Source organism: Amyelois transitella, chromosome 6 (genome assembly GCF_032362555.1).
Source record: "Amyelois transitella isolate CPQ chromosome 6, ilAmyTran1.1, whole genome shotgun sequence".
Lineage (NCBI taxonomy): Eukaryota > Metazoa > Arthropoda > Insecta > Lepidoptera > Pyralidae > Amyelois > Amyelois transitella.
Window position 1 is genome coordinate 9,610,553 of NC_083509.1, and position 20,867 is coordinate 9,631,419.

The 20,867-nt window shown below is 35.5% G+C and overlaps 3 protein-coding genes across 3 annotated transcripts; 2 read left to right on the forward strand and 1 right to left on the reverse strand.

Moving 5' to 3' along the window:
- Positions 1-848: 848 nt before the first annotated feature.
- Positions 849-2,912, forward strand: LOC106131215 (GATA zinc finger domain-containing protein 15). The gene has a single exon (XM_013330225.2). It carries the CDS (start codon positions 2,178-2,180, stop codon positions 2,859-2,861), a length of 684 nt encoding a protein of 227 aa, XP_013185679.2. The 5' UTR covers positions 849-2,177; the 3' UTR covers positions 2,862-2,912.
- A 597-nt stretch (positions 2,913-3,509) lies between these two features.
- LOC106131216 (inosine-5'-monophosphate dehydrogenase) lies at positions 3,510-5,655 on the forward strand. Its single transcript, XM_013330226.2, has one exon. It carries the CDS (start codon positions 3,832-3,834, stop codon positions 5,368-5,370), a length of 1,539 nt encoding a protein of 512 aa, XP_013185680.1. The 5' UTR covers positions 3,510-3,831; the 3' UTR covers positions 5,371-5,655.
- Positions 5,656-6,164: 509 nt separating this feature from the next.
- Positions 6,165-19,536, reverse strand: LOC106131217 (rab proteins geranylgeranyltransferase component A 1). Its single transcript, XM_013330227.2, has 9 exons — positions 19,377-19,536; positions 18,411-18,609; positions 17,994-18,129; positions 17,418-17,661; positions 17,091-17,313; positions 12,137-12,486; positions 10,577-10,695; positions 9,953-10,075; positions 6,165-7,964 (listed from the first exon to the last, which is right to left on the reverse strand). Exons 1-9 carry the CDS (start codon positions 19,423-19,425, stop codon positions 7,815-7,817), a joined length of 1,593 nt encoding a protein of 530 aa, XP_013185681.2. The 5' UTR covers positions 19,426-19,536; the 3' UTR covers positions 6,165-7,814.
- Positions 19,537-20,867: the final 1,331 nt, after the last annotated feature.

Below are 20,867 nucleotides of genomic sequence, written 5' to 3' on the forward strand. Positions count from 1 at the left end.
ACCATCTGGCAGATTGAGGTCAAACTTAAATTTCCAATATAAAAATACCTTAAGCCAAAATTTGTGGTTGCATAAGTTTAACTAGTCTGTCTAGGTATCTGTCGTCCTATGAATGGTCATCTTGCATACGTTTGATAAGAAACCGTTAAATTTTATGGTTTTATAATTATTTAAAGTAGGTACCTACTTGTACCAAATACCATTTCATACCTGAAAATCTAAAATTTACTAATAAACCTCATTGGAGTATCATGATATTTAATAGTTTTAGATGATGCAATATTTCAAGGAAAACTTTAAAAAGTGATCACAAAAACTTTACGATTGTGTTTAGATATATTACCCAGATAGATACTTTGTTTGTTTTTTCTTATTATAAAAAAGAATATGAAGATTTTCATCATTTGTCTGGCCATTTAAATGGTTAAGAGCAAGACGACAGGTAGGTAGGTATTACGAAATTATCATGGACGTATATACCAATTAATAAAATTCACATAGTTCTTAATTATTTTTCTCTCGTCGAAGAATACCTACTTAACTAGTGTCAGTTATGGCCGCAATAATGACGGAGGGACATAGAACTTTTTAATGATAGGTAGGTACTAATAAGTATTATAAAAGTCGTGAGTTCCGTTTGCATTAAGTTGTTTACATTTAGCAGATAGGTATTTAGGTATAAGAATCGTGACGTCTTGACGGGAAACAATAAATATTTTATAATATCTACCCAAAGGTTTTGACACATTCGGGGCATCCACCTATCAAATATATACCTTTTGTTATACATCATCAACAAATGAAATTTTAATTACTCTAATTAAGTACGTTGGTAGTGGAAATTCGTAATTAAATAGGTAGTCGATAGTTCGTCTTCTAAAGAGTTAACAGTGTTAAAATGTTTCGCATATTATTATTTGTGATATTATTAAGTAAGACTGTTATATCTGCAAGTGTTACTCAATTTCAAATGACCAGTTTTGAGCCATGGTTTCAAAATGTGGACGGATCATCACAAATTCAGCAATCAAATATTATGGCACAAGCAAATAAAGCACCTGGAATCAGTGTCGGATACATACCAGGTTCTGTCTCATCGCCATTTAAAGAAACTTTCTCAAATTTAAACTCAAATTTTCAAGTTAATCGATTTACATTCCCAACAATATATCAACAAAATGTATTAAAATTGGATCCATTAATCAAGACAAATTTTAATGTACAACATCAAAAATCTTTCGGCGCTGTGATTAATGTTCAACAACTCCATGGTAATTTTGAAACAATACAGAATACAAACAAATTTCAGAAAATTATCAAAGGTGTGCCTTTATTTCCTAATTTAAACGTCGATGTGTTTTCTAAACCACTTATCCCTAATCAAAAGCATAACACCCTCCAAGTAGGGTTTCACCCTGAATTTGATAATAAAATTACGAACGTTAACTTAAAACCACGTCCTAATACTCCTTACAATATTTTCCAAGGAAGTTTTCATCCTATACATCCTTGGTTCAATAATCAACAACAGCATACCTTTAATCCTGATGAAAGTCATGTTTTTTCCAATTCTAATCATACTATCAATAGAGCTACTACAGACTTTCCAGTAATTCTTGAATACAATAATAATCATCATCATTATGCCTTATCTACATCAACAACAGTACGAACGCCTTCTTCGTCAGAATCTACAAATGGAAATGATGAAGATGAAGGAAATTACCCCGGAGATGTATACGATATTGACATCCGCCGAGATGAAGCAGACTAGACTAACTACTTGTACTGGATTATGTAGTTTATAGTAATAAATTAAAACTTAAACAAAACACAAAAGTTTTTAAGAATGAATTACCGAACAGAAATCGAATAAAATAGATAAAAATAATATATAGAATATAATAAAAATATCTATCGAGTCATTAAAATGGATGAGAACCCATGAATAATTTTTGATCATCGAAATCATAAAAATGTGTATAACTGTAAGTATGTAGAATACTAAAACTTGTAATAAACTAGGTACCTACCGAAACAAAACTGGTTTGCCATGTGATGATCTGCGAATTAGCCATTCTTACTCGGAAATAAGCGTCAGTTAAGTGTGGGCTGTTCGCTACGGAATTATCAACAAGTTGCGGATATAAATAAAATAAGTTAAAAATTCAGGAAACATGAACATAAGTCTCTTAATTTTTGTGATGATGGCAGTGATGTGTTACGGAGATTATCCTACACCGATTTTAGATGCTATCATAAATGGCGCTTCAAAAATTCGTGCAAGGATACAAAATGCAGGTACATTTATTGATAAGATAGCTCACAGACAAAGTGGAAGTTTGAATTTCGGGGGAAATATTGATATCAACAAAGATAATGAGCATCATCCTCCGCCTGGCTACGGATCTCATGGTTATGGTCCAGGTCCAGGCCCTATGGACTACAATACTAATGCTAATAATCACAATAACAACTACCAGCCTGGATTTCTAGTGAGACCTGGAAACAACCAACCTGGATATAATAACGGACCAAGCAACAAACCGTGGCAAAATTACAATTATAACGGGCAAAATCAGAATCAAAACGAATATTACAATTCAGAAGACACGTCACAGGAAAATAAAAACAGTCACGGTAACACCAACTACAATAAAAAACCAAGCGATGATGGCCAAACTTTATATTATGGTCCTAAAAAAGAAGACGGCCCGACTCGAATACCTTTGAACCCAAATGAAGTTAATTACGGGGCCGACAAAACAGAAAACAATTCTCCAAAAAGAGAAACTAAGAACGAAGAAGCTGACGACGACCAAGAATATAACATCGATGTGAGATTTAACAATAATGATTAATTAAGTAACATTGTATTCATAATTAATTTCAATTAAAATAAGTAACGAATTGTTCACTTGTTTTGTTTATAGCTAATCACTAACTGGTTTACCTTCGACCTCGTCAGGGTCAAGTACAGTAACCTATCTAATCTATAAATTATCTAGTCTACAAATGTTATCGCCTCTTTATTCTGGTCTTACAAATTATAAATTATTGTATACGACGAGTTTCAAGCGTATTATTGTATATTGCATTTTAATGAAAGGCTTTGAAAATTTAAAGTAACCTTTGCTTAAGAAAGATTTTGTTTGTACTTATGTTCTAAATCTCATCAAAATCGGGTGAGCAGTCTTATATTTAATTCTTTTTGAACATTTAGCCTAATATGAAACCATTAAGCTGAATTACCAAAGGGGTGAAACTTCCAAATAAAATCTTATTCATAAAGTATTTAAATACTTAGGAATTTACTAAAAAGTAATTTATTGTATCATCGAATTACAGTGAATAAATCTTTTGAACATACTTTAAACCATTTTTTTTTCAAGTCGGTTATAAAATAAAGTCGTCCTTAGGCCATTCATGAAAATAAATATCATTTGTCTATGGAGCTGTCTGTCAATGTCATTAATATTTTTGCAATTTTGACATGAGGCATTGTGAAATGTGAAATTGTGAGTGAAAGAGGAAGCCGGTGTCGTGCTTCGATTTATAAAATTTAATTTATAAAATTTATTTTTGATAAATTAAACTTTACTGTTTCGTATAACGTTCCACTATCTGTGCTAAGTACAATAATTTTGATACAAATCTTGTATATCTCCCATCGAGAAGAATCTGAGCACACCACGTGTGCAATAAGAGTTTGCAGAAACTGGATATCGTAAAGATTTGAAATTCACGACGAATATACAAACACCAACAATTAACTTCACTGCTACGTACGAATTTATAACCAATTTGTATCCACGTGCACATTTTGTAAACATGTCTGTAAAAGCTGAAGGTGATTTGCGTGATGGCCTGTCGGCCGCCGAAATATTTGCCAACAGTGAAGGTCTTACTTACAACGACTTTCTGCTCCTGCCTGGCTACATAGATTTCACTGCAGAGGAAGTTGATCTCACGTCCCCCCTCACGAAGAAGATAAACCTGAAATCTCCACTTGTGTCAACTCCAATGGACACAGTTACTGAAGCAGACATGGCCATATCGATGGCTTTATGTGGTGGTATAGGTATTATTCACCACAACTGCACACCAGAGTACCAAGCCAATGAAGTGCATAAAGTAAAGAAATACAAACATGGATTCATCAGAGATCCTGTGTGTATGGGACCTGACCATACAGTGGCTGATGTGATAGAGGCCAAGAAAAAGAATGGATTTACTGGATACCCTATTACTGAAAACGGAAAGCTGGGAGGCCGACTGATAGGAATTGTCACCTCCAGAGACATTGATTTTAGGGAGGGAGATCCACAACTCAGCCTCAAAGAAGTGATGACTCCAATTGATGAAATGATCACTGCCCAGTCAGGTGTCACTCTTCAAGATGCGAACTACATCTTGGAGAAAAGCAAGAAAGGTAAACTTCCAATAATCAATGGAGCTGGAGAACTTGTAGCTCTAATTGCTAGAACTGATTTGAAGAAAGCCAGAAGTTATCCAAATGCTTCAAAAGACTCCAACAAACAACTACTGGTTGGTGCTGCTATTGGCACAAGGGAGGCTGATAAAGGACGCCTCCAACTCCTTGTTGACAATGGAGTAGATGTAATAGTACTTGATTCTTCACAAGGTAACTCAATCTATCAAGTTGAGATGATAAAATACATCAAAAAAACTTTCCCAGATATCCAAGTTATTGGAGGCAATGTTGTAACAAGAATGCAAGCCAAGAATCTGATTGAAGCTGGTGTAGATGCTCTGAGGGTGGGGATGGGCAGTGGCTCTATTTGTATAACTCAGGAGGTGATGGCATGCGGCTGTCCCCAGGCTACAGCAGTATATCAGGTTGCCACCTATTCCAAACAGTTCAATGTCCCAGTAATTGCTGATGGAGGCATTCAATCAGTGGGTCATATTGTCAAATCTTTAGCTTTAGGAGCATCAACAGTTATGATGGGTTCTCTGCTGGCTGGCACATCTGAGGCTCCTGGAGAGTACTTCTTTTCTGATGGTGTCAGACTGAAGAAATACAGAGGAATGGGAAGCTTAGAAGCCATGGAGAATAAAGATGGGAAGGGTTCTGCAATGAGCAGGTATTTCCATAAAGAAACTGATAAACATAGAGTTGCCCAAGGTGTGAGCGGCAGTATTGTAGATAAAGGGTCAGTTCTCCGCTTCCTGCCATATTTACAAACAGGGATGCAGCATAGCTGCCAAGATCTTGGAGCCAGATCTGTAACACGCTTACGGGAGATGAGCTACTCTGGTGACCTGAGATTCATGAAGAGAACATACTCTGCACAGCTGGAAGGCAATGTACATGGTTTGTTTTCTTATGAAAAACGTTTGTTCTAGTTCAATACAATGTGATATAAGTTATTTACTAAAAATATTTTCAATGTCAATAGTTCAAGTTGTATGTGATTGACAAAAATGCTTCAGTAAATAGAGAATATTATTTTCTGTATTTGTATTTTAAGGTATTACCTATACATATAAGCGTAAAGAAAGTTTATGTATAATTATAGTAGGTATAAAGTATAAATTCCATTTTTATATTTTGTGCCCCAATCTGATGTTACATAGTGACGCCAGACAGATTTGTATCCTGTACTCTACAATAAAGTGTGTATTATTAAATCTTTAGTTGCTTATTTTTTCTTTATTCACTAGGACATGAAGGAGGTATCACAAGGTTGACTGGAAGAGATTGCTTTAGCGATAAGTCTGCCTTTATCTAATAACCTGTTTTTTTCTGTTTTTCTTTTTCTTATGGGGCAATAAAGAGTTTATCTATCTATAACACAGTCCCAATGATAAACCTCATACATACATAATCTTTAGAAAACATTACCATGTAGAAATTTTTTGTAAAGCCCAAGAAACCATACATCTGCTAATGTCTGGCTTCACCTCATGTAAGCTGTTAGGAGAAAGGATTATCAACCACCAGTATAACTATACTTTAATACCTTTTTCAATTCTTTACTATGACATGACCAGACATTATTCTTAATAATGGCTATTTGAATTTGCTAAAAAACAAAGATACCCCATATTGAAAACCACACCCCACAAACAGCTTTTAGTTTTGTCCAAGGTATAATAAATGGAAAAGGTAATATCTGCAGATAAATAAAAGACGTTAATTCTAATAATCACAATTTATTGGAATTATAAATGCACAAGCTGAACAGGCATGATTATTTTCATCAATAATAAATATTATTTAAGTGCTACATAATTTAAATAATAATAAAAAAAGTGCTACAATCTATGCTTTAGACTGGTGCGTCCAAAATGTTAACCTAACATTTTAAAACTGCATCCTAGCCAACTAATTCTAGCATTGCACATGCTTACTTCTCATCGTATAAATCGATTTTACAGACAACAGTACATAAGGCTACCCACCAGCCTTTCACGCCATTATTTCTTGCCAATTGGTTACCAACTAAATAATTATTAATCTAGACATCTTGATATGCTGTTGTCTGTACCTAATACTTTGGTTTTGCGTGTTATCAATCGCCATGCGTGTACTCTAAAGAGAGCATATTCTTATCAATATGTTTTAAAACATATTTCCAAGGCTTTTTTTGTTAATACAATACTTGAAATTACTAAACAAACATTATTCATTATGGAATGCTGATAGTAACTTGTTAACATTGAACATCGAAATCCTCAAGTTCTATGGACCAAATAAATGACACAAAAGATCCTCAGTTCGGTAGCTGAATCCTTAGGACAATTTCGCGAGAACAGGAAACAGCCACTTTAAGTCGCGTGTTCTTACCTACATTTCCATACATAAATAATTCGATCGGATCGCGTCACATCACAAGTGCAATTCAAAGCTCAAATAGTCAACGCTACGAGTTTAATCTTGCCATTTTCCACAAGATAACTTAGCTTGTTCTCAAAGCAACCTCCATTTCCCGCTTTCGACCTTCTCAACCTGCCAAATGTTCTCATTTAAAAGGAACGGCTTCACTTCACTAGCTAATTTTAATAAAAAACAAAATCTTTCTAAGTTTAAATTTGAATAGAAAAATGTTTCAATTCAATTTCTTCGTATACCACAGAATAATTGATAATGCTAACCTTACACTGACTTGAATGTTTTATAAACCAATATAAGTAAGTAAACTCGGAAGGTGTAAAATTTCATGATTTCTCTATCCTACGAGTATGTTGCACAACCGGCGTCCCTATACATGCCGCACGCACCAGTCGGAATGCACGAGTCAAGCGACCAAAGCGTATAAACCTTACTGAGATTACACCTTAGCTGTATTCAGTGCGTTTGATCGTATGTTTACCAGGCCTAGAAAGAGGAACCGTTGCTCGAAAAACAATCGCAGTGCAAATGGAGAGCATGATATCGCTTTAAGCGTAATAGATAATAATAAAAAGCCGGTTTAACGTTTCTTTCTAGGAGGATGCAGGTTTTAACTGACGCCTGTTCTTTAGCAGTATAAAGCTTTTTCTCAATACATGTAAACTGTTGTCTTTACCATTCATATTTAATACTGGTGATATGAGAAATTTAATGAAGAATCTTATAAATTATCGAATACTATATACCACTTTAAACATACAGTTTGTAACTCGCATATTAACTCTGATTAAACAACAACCAAGCCAGACCCAGTCATGAGGAGTTAAATTGCTAGAAATAAATTCAAATATTCCAGCGTAAGAAGTTTTATACTGTAACATCAAGAATACTGGCATGTCAAACCTGCACGTTCAAACGCACTGTTTAATTGGAAACACTAATTAGCCGCCGGCGACTACTCCTTGGCGTCGCCGTCGTCGTCGCCCTGCTCCCGGCGGAACTCGGGCCCGTGCGTGACGTCATCCTCGAACACGATCTCCTCTGGGTCCGGGGCGCGCGGCAGGAACTCCTCGCCGGGGCAGATCCGCTTGAAGATTTGCTCGGCCTGAAAGAATGGAATACTCAATGAATATGTCCCGAACATATAATATTAGCATGGCATGAATGAATCAATTTTAAAACAAATAAAACTAACATTCTAGTAATTCTAAAATATTTTACTTTGTATGCTAATGACCCTTTCATTACTAAAACAGTAATATTTCAAAGGCCTCAAAGTTCGCAGTCTGCTAGAAGAACTTGCCACCTGTATGTGCCGTGAAACATTTGGCTGCCTAAAACCTAGTCGTCTAAATAATATTTGTTATGTAATTTTTCATCATTCGGCGTCAGTAACACCTATCTGGAGAGAAGCCAGGGTTTCGCTGGATGGGGTTCCCGAAACCACGCAAGAGAACTAACATACATATGTTCATACATCAGTTGCCTGAATGAGCAACATGTCGAAATTACCATTCAAATTTCATTTATCTTCTAATAATTATTACTGATGTTGATATAAATAAAGTGCAAAATGTTATCAAGTATTTATTTTAGCAACATAAACATTGCTTTATCGGAGATAAGAAGACGAAGGGGTACATTTACTTTGTTTAATCGTGGTTTGGCGGTCAATAAGATAAGATTTAGACAAATCTTATCTTGTTGGCGTCAAATAATATCCAATAGTGTCGAAAAGAAACGAAAGCCTTTCAAGTTGATGGTTCTATGATGAAACTGAAATTTTGTGCTTTTTGCCCATCAAATGGGAACTGCACCCGGGGTCGCTACATGCCATAAGCGCTCACAACAGATGAGTTAACAACACTGCCCTCCAACTACGGACAGGCTGTTCTATACAAATGACAACTAATTTTGTGTGGCAAGTTGAAGCGCCACTTCGATCACTGCGATTGTCCCGAGAACTAATTTTTTATTGCAAATGTTTACCGTAAAATACGACGACATCGACGAAATATTTTGTGAATATTATTTTATTTTTTGCTATATAAATGAAATTTAAAAAATTGAGCTAAAAAAACACAAGGAAACGTGTGTTTTGTAAAACTCACTACAACACATCACACATCACAGATTTTAGTTCCACGGATAATCGTATCTGCCTTCAGCGCCAAAATGGCGGCACAATGACATGGAATAAAATAGATTTATTTTCAAAATTGGACACAAGGTATCACTTATTGACGTCACATAACTTAAATCTAATTACAACTACTACCGCTTCCAAAGCGCATGTGTAGAATAAGCGGCGGAACAAACGGACGTCAATTTACAAATATACTTAGATCTCTTAAATCTAAATCGTGGACGAATTCACCTTGTCTACATTAAAAAAAACATGAACGAATTTAGAACTAAAAACATAAAGACAGCAGCCAGTGCAGTGTAAAAACATGAATGAATGTAGAACTAAAAACATAAAGACAGCAGCCAGTGCAGTGTAAAAACATGAATGAATGTAGAACTAAAAACATAAAGACAGCAGCCAGTGCAGTGTAAAAACATGAATGAATGTAGAACTAAAAACATAAAGACAGCAGCCAGTGCAGTGTAAAAACATGAATGAATGTAGAACTAAAAACATAAAGACAGCAGCCAGTGCAGTGTAAAAACATGAATGAATGTAGAACTAAAAACATAAAGACAGCAGCCAGTGCAGTGTAAAAACATGAATGAATGTAGAACTAAAAACATAAAGACAGACAGCAGCCAGTGCAGTGTAAAAACACGAATAAATGTAGAACTAAAAACATAAAGACAGCAGCCAGTGCAGTGTAAAAACATGAATGAATGTAGAACTAAAAACATAAAGACAGCAGCCAGTGCAGTGTAAAAACATGAATGAATGTAGAACTAAAAACATAAAGACAGCAGCCAGTGCAGTGTAAAAACATGAATGAATGTAGAACTAAAAACATAAAGACAGCAGCCAGTGCAGTGTAAAAACATGAATGAATGTAGAACTAAAAACATAAAGACAGACAGCAGCCAGTGCAGTGTGTATATACTATAGATAGGTATATAGCCACTGACCTGCAGCACGGCGCGGTCGAAGTCGAGGCCGGCGTCGGGCCCGGCGCACGCGTGCACGGCGCCGGAGTTGCTCGCCACGGCGCTGCTGCGGTCCACCACGTTGTAGAACAGCGACCACAGGCACTGGAACACCGTGCGGATTTGTTAACACGTCATCACTATTGTCAAAGTATACTAAAATTCAAAAACTTTATTCACTATTATGGTCATACATAAATGCATATAATTGTCATATCTTTTGATATCACATTGGTTGATGTCGAATAAATTACTCAAAACTAACGGGACGGTCAGTGCAGAAGAAGTAGTAACGAACTGCACTGCAGCATTTTCTTCAATCGTCGACGTCACATAATCCAAACTTAGAAATAGAATTACAATAGAAATGTAGACGAAAGAATACATCGTTGTGGTAAATTGATTTAATTGAAATTTAACTAAGAATAAAAGATACAAGAGATTTTTGGTAGATCAACTACCATTACCAACAGATGGCGATGTACTCATTATGTTCTTTTCAAACTGACTAATAATATTTAATGTTAAATGCAAAAGAAGCCGCGCTAATTAAACAGTTAATCGTGCATAGTACTGAATAAGACCCAAGGGCTAATCGTTACTCACCTTGGGTTTGTCAGAGGCCTGGGTCTGGTCTCCGCCGGACATATCGAAAACCTTCTCAGCGTACGCCTTTAAATCGCTCTCGGCATCTTTCACCTTCTTCGTGATGAAGTACACCACAACTGTTAAATAAAATAATTTACATAATACCTATAATTTACAAGTTGAATTTTGGAGATGTTGAAAGTTTATCAAGTCATCCCCGTACAAAACATGGCTTCCCAGTGTTGTATTATTGACTATGTCTTCCCCGTAAGGGATTACAACATGATATGTGTGCGTATCCGGAATATATTCCACCCTTTTTCGATTATTTTTTGGGTCCATAAATTTTACGGGATTTTTTTAAGTGAGAAAAAAAAATTTAGGAACTTAGCTATAAAAAATACGTCAAACTATGATTATGCAAAACAACTTATGCAGTTACTTAAATTTAAATTTAAATTCAAAATTTTTATTCATTACTAAGGGATACTTAATATCACTTGGTTTCATTACATTGGTTGACGACAAATAACTTACTCAAAACTAAGTTTACTATACTTTTTAATTAATAAATATAGCAAATCTGAATTTTATTGCTGAGGTTCCTACAAGAAGTTTAACATTACATCACCTACATTCCAATCCCCGAATGACTCACATGTTAACGCCCAATAAAAAAGCGGCTCAAAAAAGTTGCTACTTTTCGAGTGGCGCAATTACACAAAAAACTGAATAAAAAGTTGGGTGACCCTGAGAGGGCTTGCGAATAAGCAATATAGAGAAACTTTGAACAAATATGGCAATCTGCCATGAAATATTATATAGATAAAGTAAAGAAACAACTTTTAAACCGGCTTTGGAGAGGTTTGACGGCCTCTGTGGCGCAGCGGTAGTACGCTTGTCAGTGACACCGGAGGTCCCGGGTTGGAATCCCGGCCAGGGAATGATGAGAAAAAAAGTTTTCAGATTGGCTTGGATTTTGGATATTTATCTATACCTATAAGTATTTATTATAAAATATACATAGAATCGTTGAGTTAGTATCATGGGAAAGAGGCGTGATTTTATGTATGTATGTAGGTGAGTTAGTATCTCGTAACACAAGTCTCGAACTTACTTCGAGGCTAACTCAATCCGTGTTATTTGTCCTGTATATATTTATTTATTTGTTATTATTAAATTGTAAGGGGTAAAATAAGTTTGGTTCGGCCACATATGTAACAATGTATTTCATCTGTGATTGAGTGTTGATTGTCGATCAATTAAGGTAACCTAATCGTGGTGCAAGTAGTAGCAGTAGGATTTAAACTTCACTTTTATTTACATTAGTGAAATGAGTGTCAAAGTGTGAAACGTGTAAAACCCGGACTGATTCAATCCAATATGGGACTAACGCAAAGAGATAATGATATTTTACATTTATTGGAATGTAAACACAGGTAAATACATCAGCAAGTGATACAAAACACAAGAACGGATTGAATTATGATGTACCGTATCTATTCAATATATATATATATATAAGAAGTGGAAAGTGCAATCGGTACATAAGAAAGATGGTATCAGAAATCAACTCACACAATCCCTTAGGGCAAGATCCCGTTGCCGGCCCAACTTCGAGCACCGTCACAGCGTTATCTCCCTCATTGAGTGGAGGGAACCTCAACAGGGTCAAGGGCTCCTTTTCGCTCGACATTATAGTTCCATTCGTTATGAACACAGCCCTAGAGATGTCCGAGCTCTCAGCCGGTTCTGAAGACATAAACTCCTTGGGGCATTCGTTGATGCCGATCACGAGGTGTTCACAGTTGACAGTCTTGTTTTTGGTTTCAATGACTACCATGGTCTTCCCCTCGTCGACGGTCTTCGTTTCCACCTTGTCTATTGGCCGGTTCAGGCAGTACACGCCACCGAATACGGCGCAGAGCCTGTGGGAGAAGAGTTTGTTAATATTTTTTACATAGCACACAAATACACATTACACAGTTACACGAAATAGTACATAGTTATAAAATAAATAAATCACTTGCAATTGCGGACTTAGGAAGACGAAAGGAAGGTAATTTTTTTCGTGCTATAATGTTTGTATTATCTTGGTGCAATAAAAATCTAGAAAATCGTCTAAAGCAAAAACTGTTCCAAAATTGTTATAGCCAGCCGTTTTCTAGAAAAATCTTGAGGAACACAGTCTTTTTATCCTGAATCATATTACACCTACACTACACTTTATGAACATCTATACTAATATTATTAAGCTGAAGAGTAATGTAATAAAAAATTAATTATTTGTGGTGATTTTAACATTGACATTTTAGTTAAATCAACCGTTAGTATACAATTTATTAATTTGCTTAAATCTTATAATTTAGAGTATGTTTTTTTCGAACCAACCCGAATAACATCTACATCTGCCAAGTGTCTGGATAATTTTTTTTGCAATAATCTTTATATACGGAAATCAATTATTCACAAATTGCCCTCGGATCACACCGGTCAATATGTTACCTTTGAGAAAGAGTCCTTAAACAATTTAAATAATGATAAAATTATGTGTAGACCTCTTTCTTCCAAAAACATAAGAAAATTTAAAATAAACATTGCAAATCAATTAAATACTTTAACATATTCTGGAAATAATCCTAATGAACATTATATCAATTTATTTGATATGATTTCTGCTGAATACTCAAAAAGGTTCAAGCAGAAACAAGTCAATATTCGTAATAGATTACAGTTCAGTGAATGGGCTACAGTAGGTATTCACAAGAGTAGGAATAAGTTATATGACTTATATGCCCAGAAACAATACAATTTTGACCCCAGTTTTGTAGAATATGTCAAAAATTATTCAAAATTATTTAAAAAAGTTTGCAGGCAAGCCAAGTCTTTGCACATAAGTAGTAAAATAAACAACGCACCAAATAAAATTAAAGAAACATGGAACATTATTAATAAAGAATCTGGCAAAATCAAAGATAGAGACAGTATTAAACAAATATCATCCGGTAACAAAAGTATTTCTAAAACTCAGGACATAGTAAATGCTTTTGATAATTTCTTTGCAAAAATCCCTGTGGAGCTAACTTCTGACGTTGACTCTTGTCCATTGCGCGCTGAAACCCTACTTAATAATAACACAACTCCCATCAAATCTGTCTTTAAATTTAAATATGTTAACTCTGATAATATATTAAAGGCGTTCAAACAACTTAATTTGAAAAAGTCTGAAGACCATTGGGGTATGTCTGTTAGTATCATAAGTCAAATCATAGATATTATTGCATCTGATCTAGCTTTTATATTTAATGAATGTATTGATGAGGGTATTTTTCCAAATTTAATGAAATGTAGCAAATTAATACCTCTATTCAAAAAAGGGGAGAAAACAGTCCTTGGCAATTATAGACCTATTTCTATATTGCCAGTTTTGAGCAAGGTGTTTGAGAAGATGATGCTTAATCAAATGCAACAATATTTTAAAATCAATAACATTTTCCATTCCCAACAATATGGGTTCACTGCCGGGAAGTCCACCACTGATGCGGGAGTAGCACTTGTTACTCAAATCTATGACGCGTGGGAGAGTTCACAGGATTCAGTTGGAGTCTTTTGCGATCTCTCTAAAGCATTTGATTGCGTAGATCATCAGACACTTTTGCGTAAACTTAGTCAATATGGGTTTGACCACAAATCAACTAAACTAATGGCATCCTATTTGACTGATAGGCTTCAAACTGTAGATATTAATGGAGTAAAGTCAAGCGGATCAAGCGTCTCAATGGGTGTTCCTCAGGGCTCAATTTTAGGACCATTCCTCTTCTTGGTATATGTCAATGACCTGCCTTTTATGGTGGAAAAACAGGCGGGTATAGTGCTGTTTGCCGATGACACTTCTTTAATATTTAAATTAGATCGCCATAGCGAAAATGTAAGTTCGGTTAATAATATACTGTCGGCCATATCTATCTGGTTCTCAACCAACAATCTTCTTTTAAATGCTAATAAGACCCAATGCATTAAATTTACCCTTCCAAACGTAAGGCAGGCCAATACTGACATAACACTGGAAGGCCAGAAATTAGAATTTGTTGAAAATACAAAGTTTTTAGGAATTATAATTGATGCAAAGCTACAGTGGGGTGCTCATATTTTTAAACTATCCAATAGACTTAGCTCTGCCGCTTATGCTGTTAGGAGGATCCGACAATTGACAGATGTAGCTACAGCTAGGCTTGTTTATTTCAGCTATTTTCATAGCTTGTTATCTTATGGTTTACTTTTATGGGGTAGCGCGGCTGATATACAAACTATTTTTATAATTCAGAAAAGGGCCGTTCGCGCAATTTACGGCTTAGGACCAAGAGACTCGTTAAGACAACTCTTTAAGAAAATAAACATACCTACAGTAGCGTCCCAGTACATTTTTGATCTTATAATGTATGTTAGGAAAAATACCTCTTTTTTTCAAAAAGTTAGTGCCACAACTGATAGAAATTTACGTAATAAACATAAATTAGTCATGCCGTTTCATAGGCTTAGCAAAGTCAGTAAATCATTTATGGGGAACTGTATACGATTTTATAATAGGTTGCCGGAGTCTGTTCTTGATATGCCCAACCGAAAATTCAAAGAGTATGTAAAGAAAGTACTTTGTGGGAAGGCTTATTATAGGACTGATGATTACCTTAATGATAAAAACATCTGGCTCGAGCTTGGCACAGGAACCTCGTAATTAATTGTAGTTTAATTTGAACTTAAATCAAAATTTCAGTACACTCTGTACATAAATCTTTTTAAAATTGGCAATCCATAATATATATATATATATATATATTTTTCTTTTTTCAATATTAAATCTCATAAATATATAAATCTCCCGTGAACAATGTATTCTCCCGTCCACATTCTATTCTAAGTATAATTTAATATTGTGAAGTTGACGTTGTTGATGAAAATGCTGCAGTGCAGTTTGTTACCGCTTCTTCTGCACTGACGCCTTGGAAGCGGCAGTAAACTTAGTTTTTAAGTAATTTGACGTCAACCAAGTTGTTAAACCATACGACAATTATTAAGCGATATAATAATATCCTATAATAATGAATAAAAATTTTGAATTTGAATTTGAAAAAAGTTTGTTTGAACGCGCTAATCTCAAGAACTACTGGTTCGAATTGAAAAATTATTTTTGCGTTGAATAGACCATTTATAGAGGAAGGCTATATTACATCACGCTGCAACTATAAGGAGCAAAGAAATAATGGAATATTAAAAAAAAACGGAGAAAATCATTCATCCTTGAGAACAGAAATGATGCCCAAAATAACTATTCCACGCGGACCAAGTCGTGGGCACAGCTAGTCAATAATAATGATGAATCATATTTTAAATAATGTGCCGCTTTCGACACCTGGTGGTTTATCGAGCATCTTACACAATAGACAACCAACAATTAAAGTAAATGAATGTGAACTTAACGTATCACATGTGCGCGAATAAGAAAAGAATATATGTATTTCCGATCTTAGATTACTCATAATAAGTGAAGCCTCCATTACATGGTTACTTTATTCCATTTAGCGGTCATTACACCCGAACACGTATTAAATTAAATAATAAAAAAAGCAGAGCAAATGGAAAAAAGATGTTTGCCTACTAGAAATGTGGGCCTACTGGAATGAATTTCTCTATAAATAAGTAATGCGCTTGTACTAAATTTTTCCTTAGTCCAAGTTCTAGTCGTATTTTATTCCTTGATATACATAAATATATAAAAAAATTAGATATGGAGAAATTTTACTTATCGCACGTTTTGCCGAAAATCGCGGGGTAACAGCGGAAAATAACGAGATTTTAGCGGCGGGCATACTTAAGTTACGACTGCTCTCAACACAAAAATAAAGGATTAATTATCATCAAATTAAAAAAAGTCATGCTGAAACGCGTCATGCAACAATAGAAAGTGGCTCCTTTTTCGTGTGTTGGTCAACTTGGTGCACATTTGGGTCATTGAACTGAGTTACGAGGCGCGAGGCGTAGTCGGTGCTGTGATGGTGCACTTTTTGCACTGTTTAGTCACGGTGACGGACGTGTCATTATGGAAACTACGCGTACACGACCTCTTTGTATGTTGTATAACAGCGCCAATGCCAAGTTCGGTTTAGCGGTTGTGAGTAACAGACATTCATAGGTAACTTTGAAAACTTGCTTTTCAAGTACTATTCTAATTACCAGAACTGTATCCTATATTTCCCAGGCTTATTGCAATGCAACAAAAAAAGTATGATCAAAATCTGTCTGGATGACCCCCAATATTATTTTTAGTGTCATAGATAATTTTATTTCTCACAAAAAGAAATCAGATTACCTGCAGAAGCATTGGAGCAGTTTACCACAGAAGTATAGGCGTGTTGCCGTAGAGAAACTTTTTGCACTTTTAAAAACCTTCCAAGCTCTGCATGGCATCCGTGCCAATCCACTTTCACTGGCATACAGTATTTGATTTATCAAAAAGGTTCATAAGCAATTGAATTACCTGCAAAAACATTGAGGCAGTTCACCACTGCCGTACATAGGCCAAAGGAAGGGCGTGTTGCCATAGCGGCCGAGACTCATAAGAAACTTCTTGCACTCTTTAACTCCTTCCAAGCAGGGCATGGCGTCGGTGCCCCCAGCGATGGCGTATAGCACGTAGTGGATCAGGTTTGGGGTGAGACCTTTGTGTGTGAGGTACTCTTTGAAGGTTTTGTCATTCCAATCTGTATATACAAAAGATTTTTTTTACATTTTCACTAATGTAATTTTCAGTATGTGTTGAAGTGGTATTATGCGATAAATGAAGTTAAAAATACAAATAACTAACCTTTAAATTCGTTGTTCATCTCCTCCTCATTGTATCCGACAATGGAGGTGAGCATTTTCATCAGCATCCGTTTCTCTATGATGCTGACGGCTTCAGTGGCGAAGACATCGGCGCGAGAGCACGGGACGGGCACAAGGCGGTCGTCTAGCCAGGTCAACACGCGGGTCACGCAACGGAACTCCGCGTAGCGAGCGATGTTCGAGGATATCAGCAGCTCGACAAGAGGGCCGCGGGAGAACAGAAGCTAAGGAGATACAGATAAGGTCAGCGCCCAATTTGTTTTAGATAATAACCAGAAAGTGGAGCAATGAAAACCACATGACTTAAAGAACTGTTTAGAATAACATGAGTTCTAGTATAGACCACCAATAGCTGAATAAAATAAGAACAAATAAAGCTGAGGTTTCAGTAATCATTTTAAAACAATGTTTTTTTTTTCTTTAAAAAAAATTGTGGAGGACTATGAGTATAGTTCTGTTTTTCAAGATGGTTTACTGTATGAATGAATTCATGCAGAAAAATGCCACAACTAAAGATGAAATCATAAGAAACAGATAATCATAAAATTTTCCTTACCTTTGGTGTCATGTCAATGTTAAATTTCCTATACTCGGCGGCGAAGGTCGCCTGGCTCCATACTTTTTTAGCCTCCGCTTTGCTATCATCAGTCTTGTTCTCTTCTCCCTCTTTTATTTCTTCTTGTGGAGATTCTCTTTACAAATTAAAAAATAAATATATGTATGATTGCTAAATTAATATTTTGGGCAAAACAAATTTAGTGGATTAATTAGAAAATTATAACTTTAAGATCTAAGGTAATAACTCAAAAAAGAAAAAAAATAAAATTAAAACTGTTCCAATTTCAGCTGTGATCTTTATTTGGAACAAATTTAAGTAACTACTACTTTTATAGCTATATTATTATTATTTTAATTATTCAGAAATTTCTTCATTTCCAGTGTCTTAAAAAGTTTTTGTGCTTTATATACTCACTTTTCAATGTACCACTTTTCAGTTAAATTATAAACTTGTGGTTGTCTCTTAGGGTCTGCATTCACTTCCTTCAAAAACTTTTGAAGCCCCTCAAAGTTATAGGAAGCCCACAGACCCCCATAGTGGTCGCTGGAATCCAGATGTAAAACATTCTTGCCTATTCGGCTACAGGCGGCGGCCACTATTGATTCCACCATACCTTAACAATATACATTTATTTGTTAAGCATGCACTCTTAAACAGATAATTCAATAAAAGGGTTGAATATAACCTGAAATAACATAATAAACACTTTTTCACACCCACGAGAGTGCCTTGGGGCACAACTAGTAAAGGTATTTTATTTAAGATAAGGATAGTATCTCTTCTTAAAATTCAATAGATTTTTTGTGTTATTATGCTATTTGTTATAGTTATGCTATTTGTTATGTTATGTGCACGGCACATAACATAACAAATAGCTCCCAGCACCAATTCAAACAAGAATAGGACCACTCCATCTATTTCCCATGGATGTTGTAAAAGGCGACTAAGGGATAGGCTTACAAACTTGGGATTCTTTTTTTAGGCGATGGGCTAGCAACCTGTCACTATTTGAATCTCAATTCTATCATTAAGCCAAATAGCTGAATGTGGCCATTAAGTCTTTTGATTCATTCAAGCCTGTTGGCTCTGTCTACCCCGAAAATATGTTATAGTTATACTGAGCCATGTCTCTGCAAATATTTAATTAAGTAATGACTAAGTCAATATGGGTCGCAAATATTGAAACCTTTAAATTTTGGTGAACAAAGTATTAAGTCAATTTATTCACTTATTGAAATTCATTATCAAAATATTTTTACACCACTTTCTGACTAGGTAATTTCACACTTCAGCAGTGATGACCAAGCAGTTGGAAAAAATAAGATCGATAAGTAGGCTGCCATTATCCCGGTATGGGTTTTCGTGTACTATAAAACTTACCTGTGCCAATGACGATGACCTGGAAATCGGTCGGTAAATCGTCGTCCATGATTGAATACAACAATTCACTAGTAAGAAACTAATCACTTAGAAAATTATATGAAAAATTCGTAAGTAAGAATAAAAATCAGTACTCTCTTTGGACTAACTCCACAGACAAAGTTAGTAGAAAGTAGATGACATGTCATGCTATGCTAACTTGACAGTGACAGAAAAGATTGGCAGGCCCTGTTCTGCTCCATGGCCATGAAATATATAAAGAATACAAACACAATGAGGCGTGGACAGTGCATCAAAGTTAAGACTCATGAGTTTTAACCAGGCATAGTACATAAATATACTCGAGACTGCTCGACACCGAGACTGCGAACATATGTGTCACGATGTATTTTTGCAATATGGGCTCGAGCAGCATGACTTCGTACGAACTCGGTTGCCCTTTTACACGGGCAGCGGACGGTTATAATATTTAGGCGAAAGTAAATTAATACTAAAATACTTTAACACTGTTAAAACACATTCGATTTCATACATACATACATAAAATCACGCCTCTTTCCCGGAGGGGTAGGCAGAGACTACCTCTTTTCACGATCTCTGCATATTTCCTTCGCTTCATCCACATTCATAACTCTCTTCATGCAAGCTCGGCGGTTTCGGGTACTTTTGACCTGACCCTTTACCAGGACGTCCTTAATTTGATTAAGATACAAACATTTATGAGGTACTAGGTACATATATTAAGTACGTACCAAGATTACTGTAAAATTGTTAATTCCTTTTATGATATTCATGCGTAAGAGATACAGTACTACGTATGGTTCTCGGCACTCGGAACAGGGGCACATTGATCAAGTGCTTTCATGCAGGTCTGAAGATTCTGGTAGTGAAGAAGTACGTCTGCCAGTTCTGGCAGTCCAGGGAATGCTTATAAAAGAAGGATTCTTCTTTAAGCGATGGGCTAACAACCTGTCACTATTTGAAACTATTCCACCATACAGCTGAAAATGGCCTTTCAGTCTTTTCTAGACTGTTGGCTCTCTCTACCCTGTAGTAAGGGAAAAAGACGAGATATATTTATGTCGGTAATGTATAGTTTCTTTTTTGGAAAAGACAAGCATTTTTTTGGTTCCTTTGGGAACGAGATATTAGAACAGCGGGCGAAAGATTGTCCATTCCATACTAATAAAAAAAATCTTTGATATAAATGTGAATGTAAGTTTCTGTGTAACCTCTTGTTTTTATATCCCAATTATATTAAAATAATGCAAAGTCAATTTGTTTTCTTCACGAGTCATCTACTGAACCAATCTTCACGACATTTTACGTATTTTAATAATAAGATTCTGGAGAACAAAGGGACCTTTCATCCCAGTAAGAACTTTATAGTTCTAAATACGCGCCAGCGAAGCCAAACCCGATTATAATGTGAAAGTTTGTAAGAATTTGGATTTGTTTTTGTTACTCTTTCACGCAAAAAAAACTGAACAG

Excerpts from the sequence above, each read along its gene's own strand:
- LOC106131215 (XM_013330225.2), top strand. The coding sequence starts at position 2,178 with ATGAACATAAGTCTCTTAATTTTTGTGATGATGGCAGTGATGTGTTAC.
- LOC106131216 (XM_013330226.2), top strand. The coding sequence starts at position 3,832 with ATGTCTGTAAAAGCTGAAGGTGATTTGCGTGATGGCCTGTCGGCCGCC.
- LOC106131217 (XM_013330227.2), bottom strand. The coding sequence starts at position 19,425 with ATGGACGACGATTTACCGACCGATTTCCAGGTCATCGTCATTGGCACA. Across the intron at positions 18,130-18,410 it reads GAAAAGTGGTACATTGAAAA|AGAATCTCCACAAGAAGAAA; the intron begins GTGAGTATATAA and ends TAATTTGTAAAG. Across the intron at positions 10,696-12,136 it reads ATCTTGCCCTAAGGGATTGT|TTGTGGTGTACTTCATCACG; the intron begins GTGAGTTGATTT and ends TTTATTTAACAG.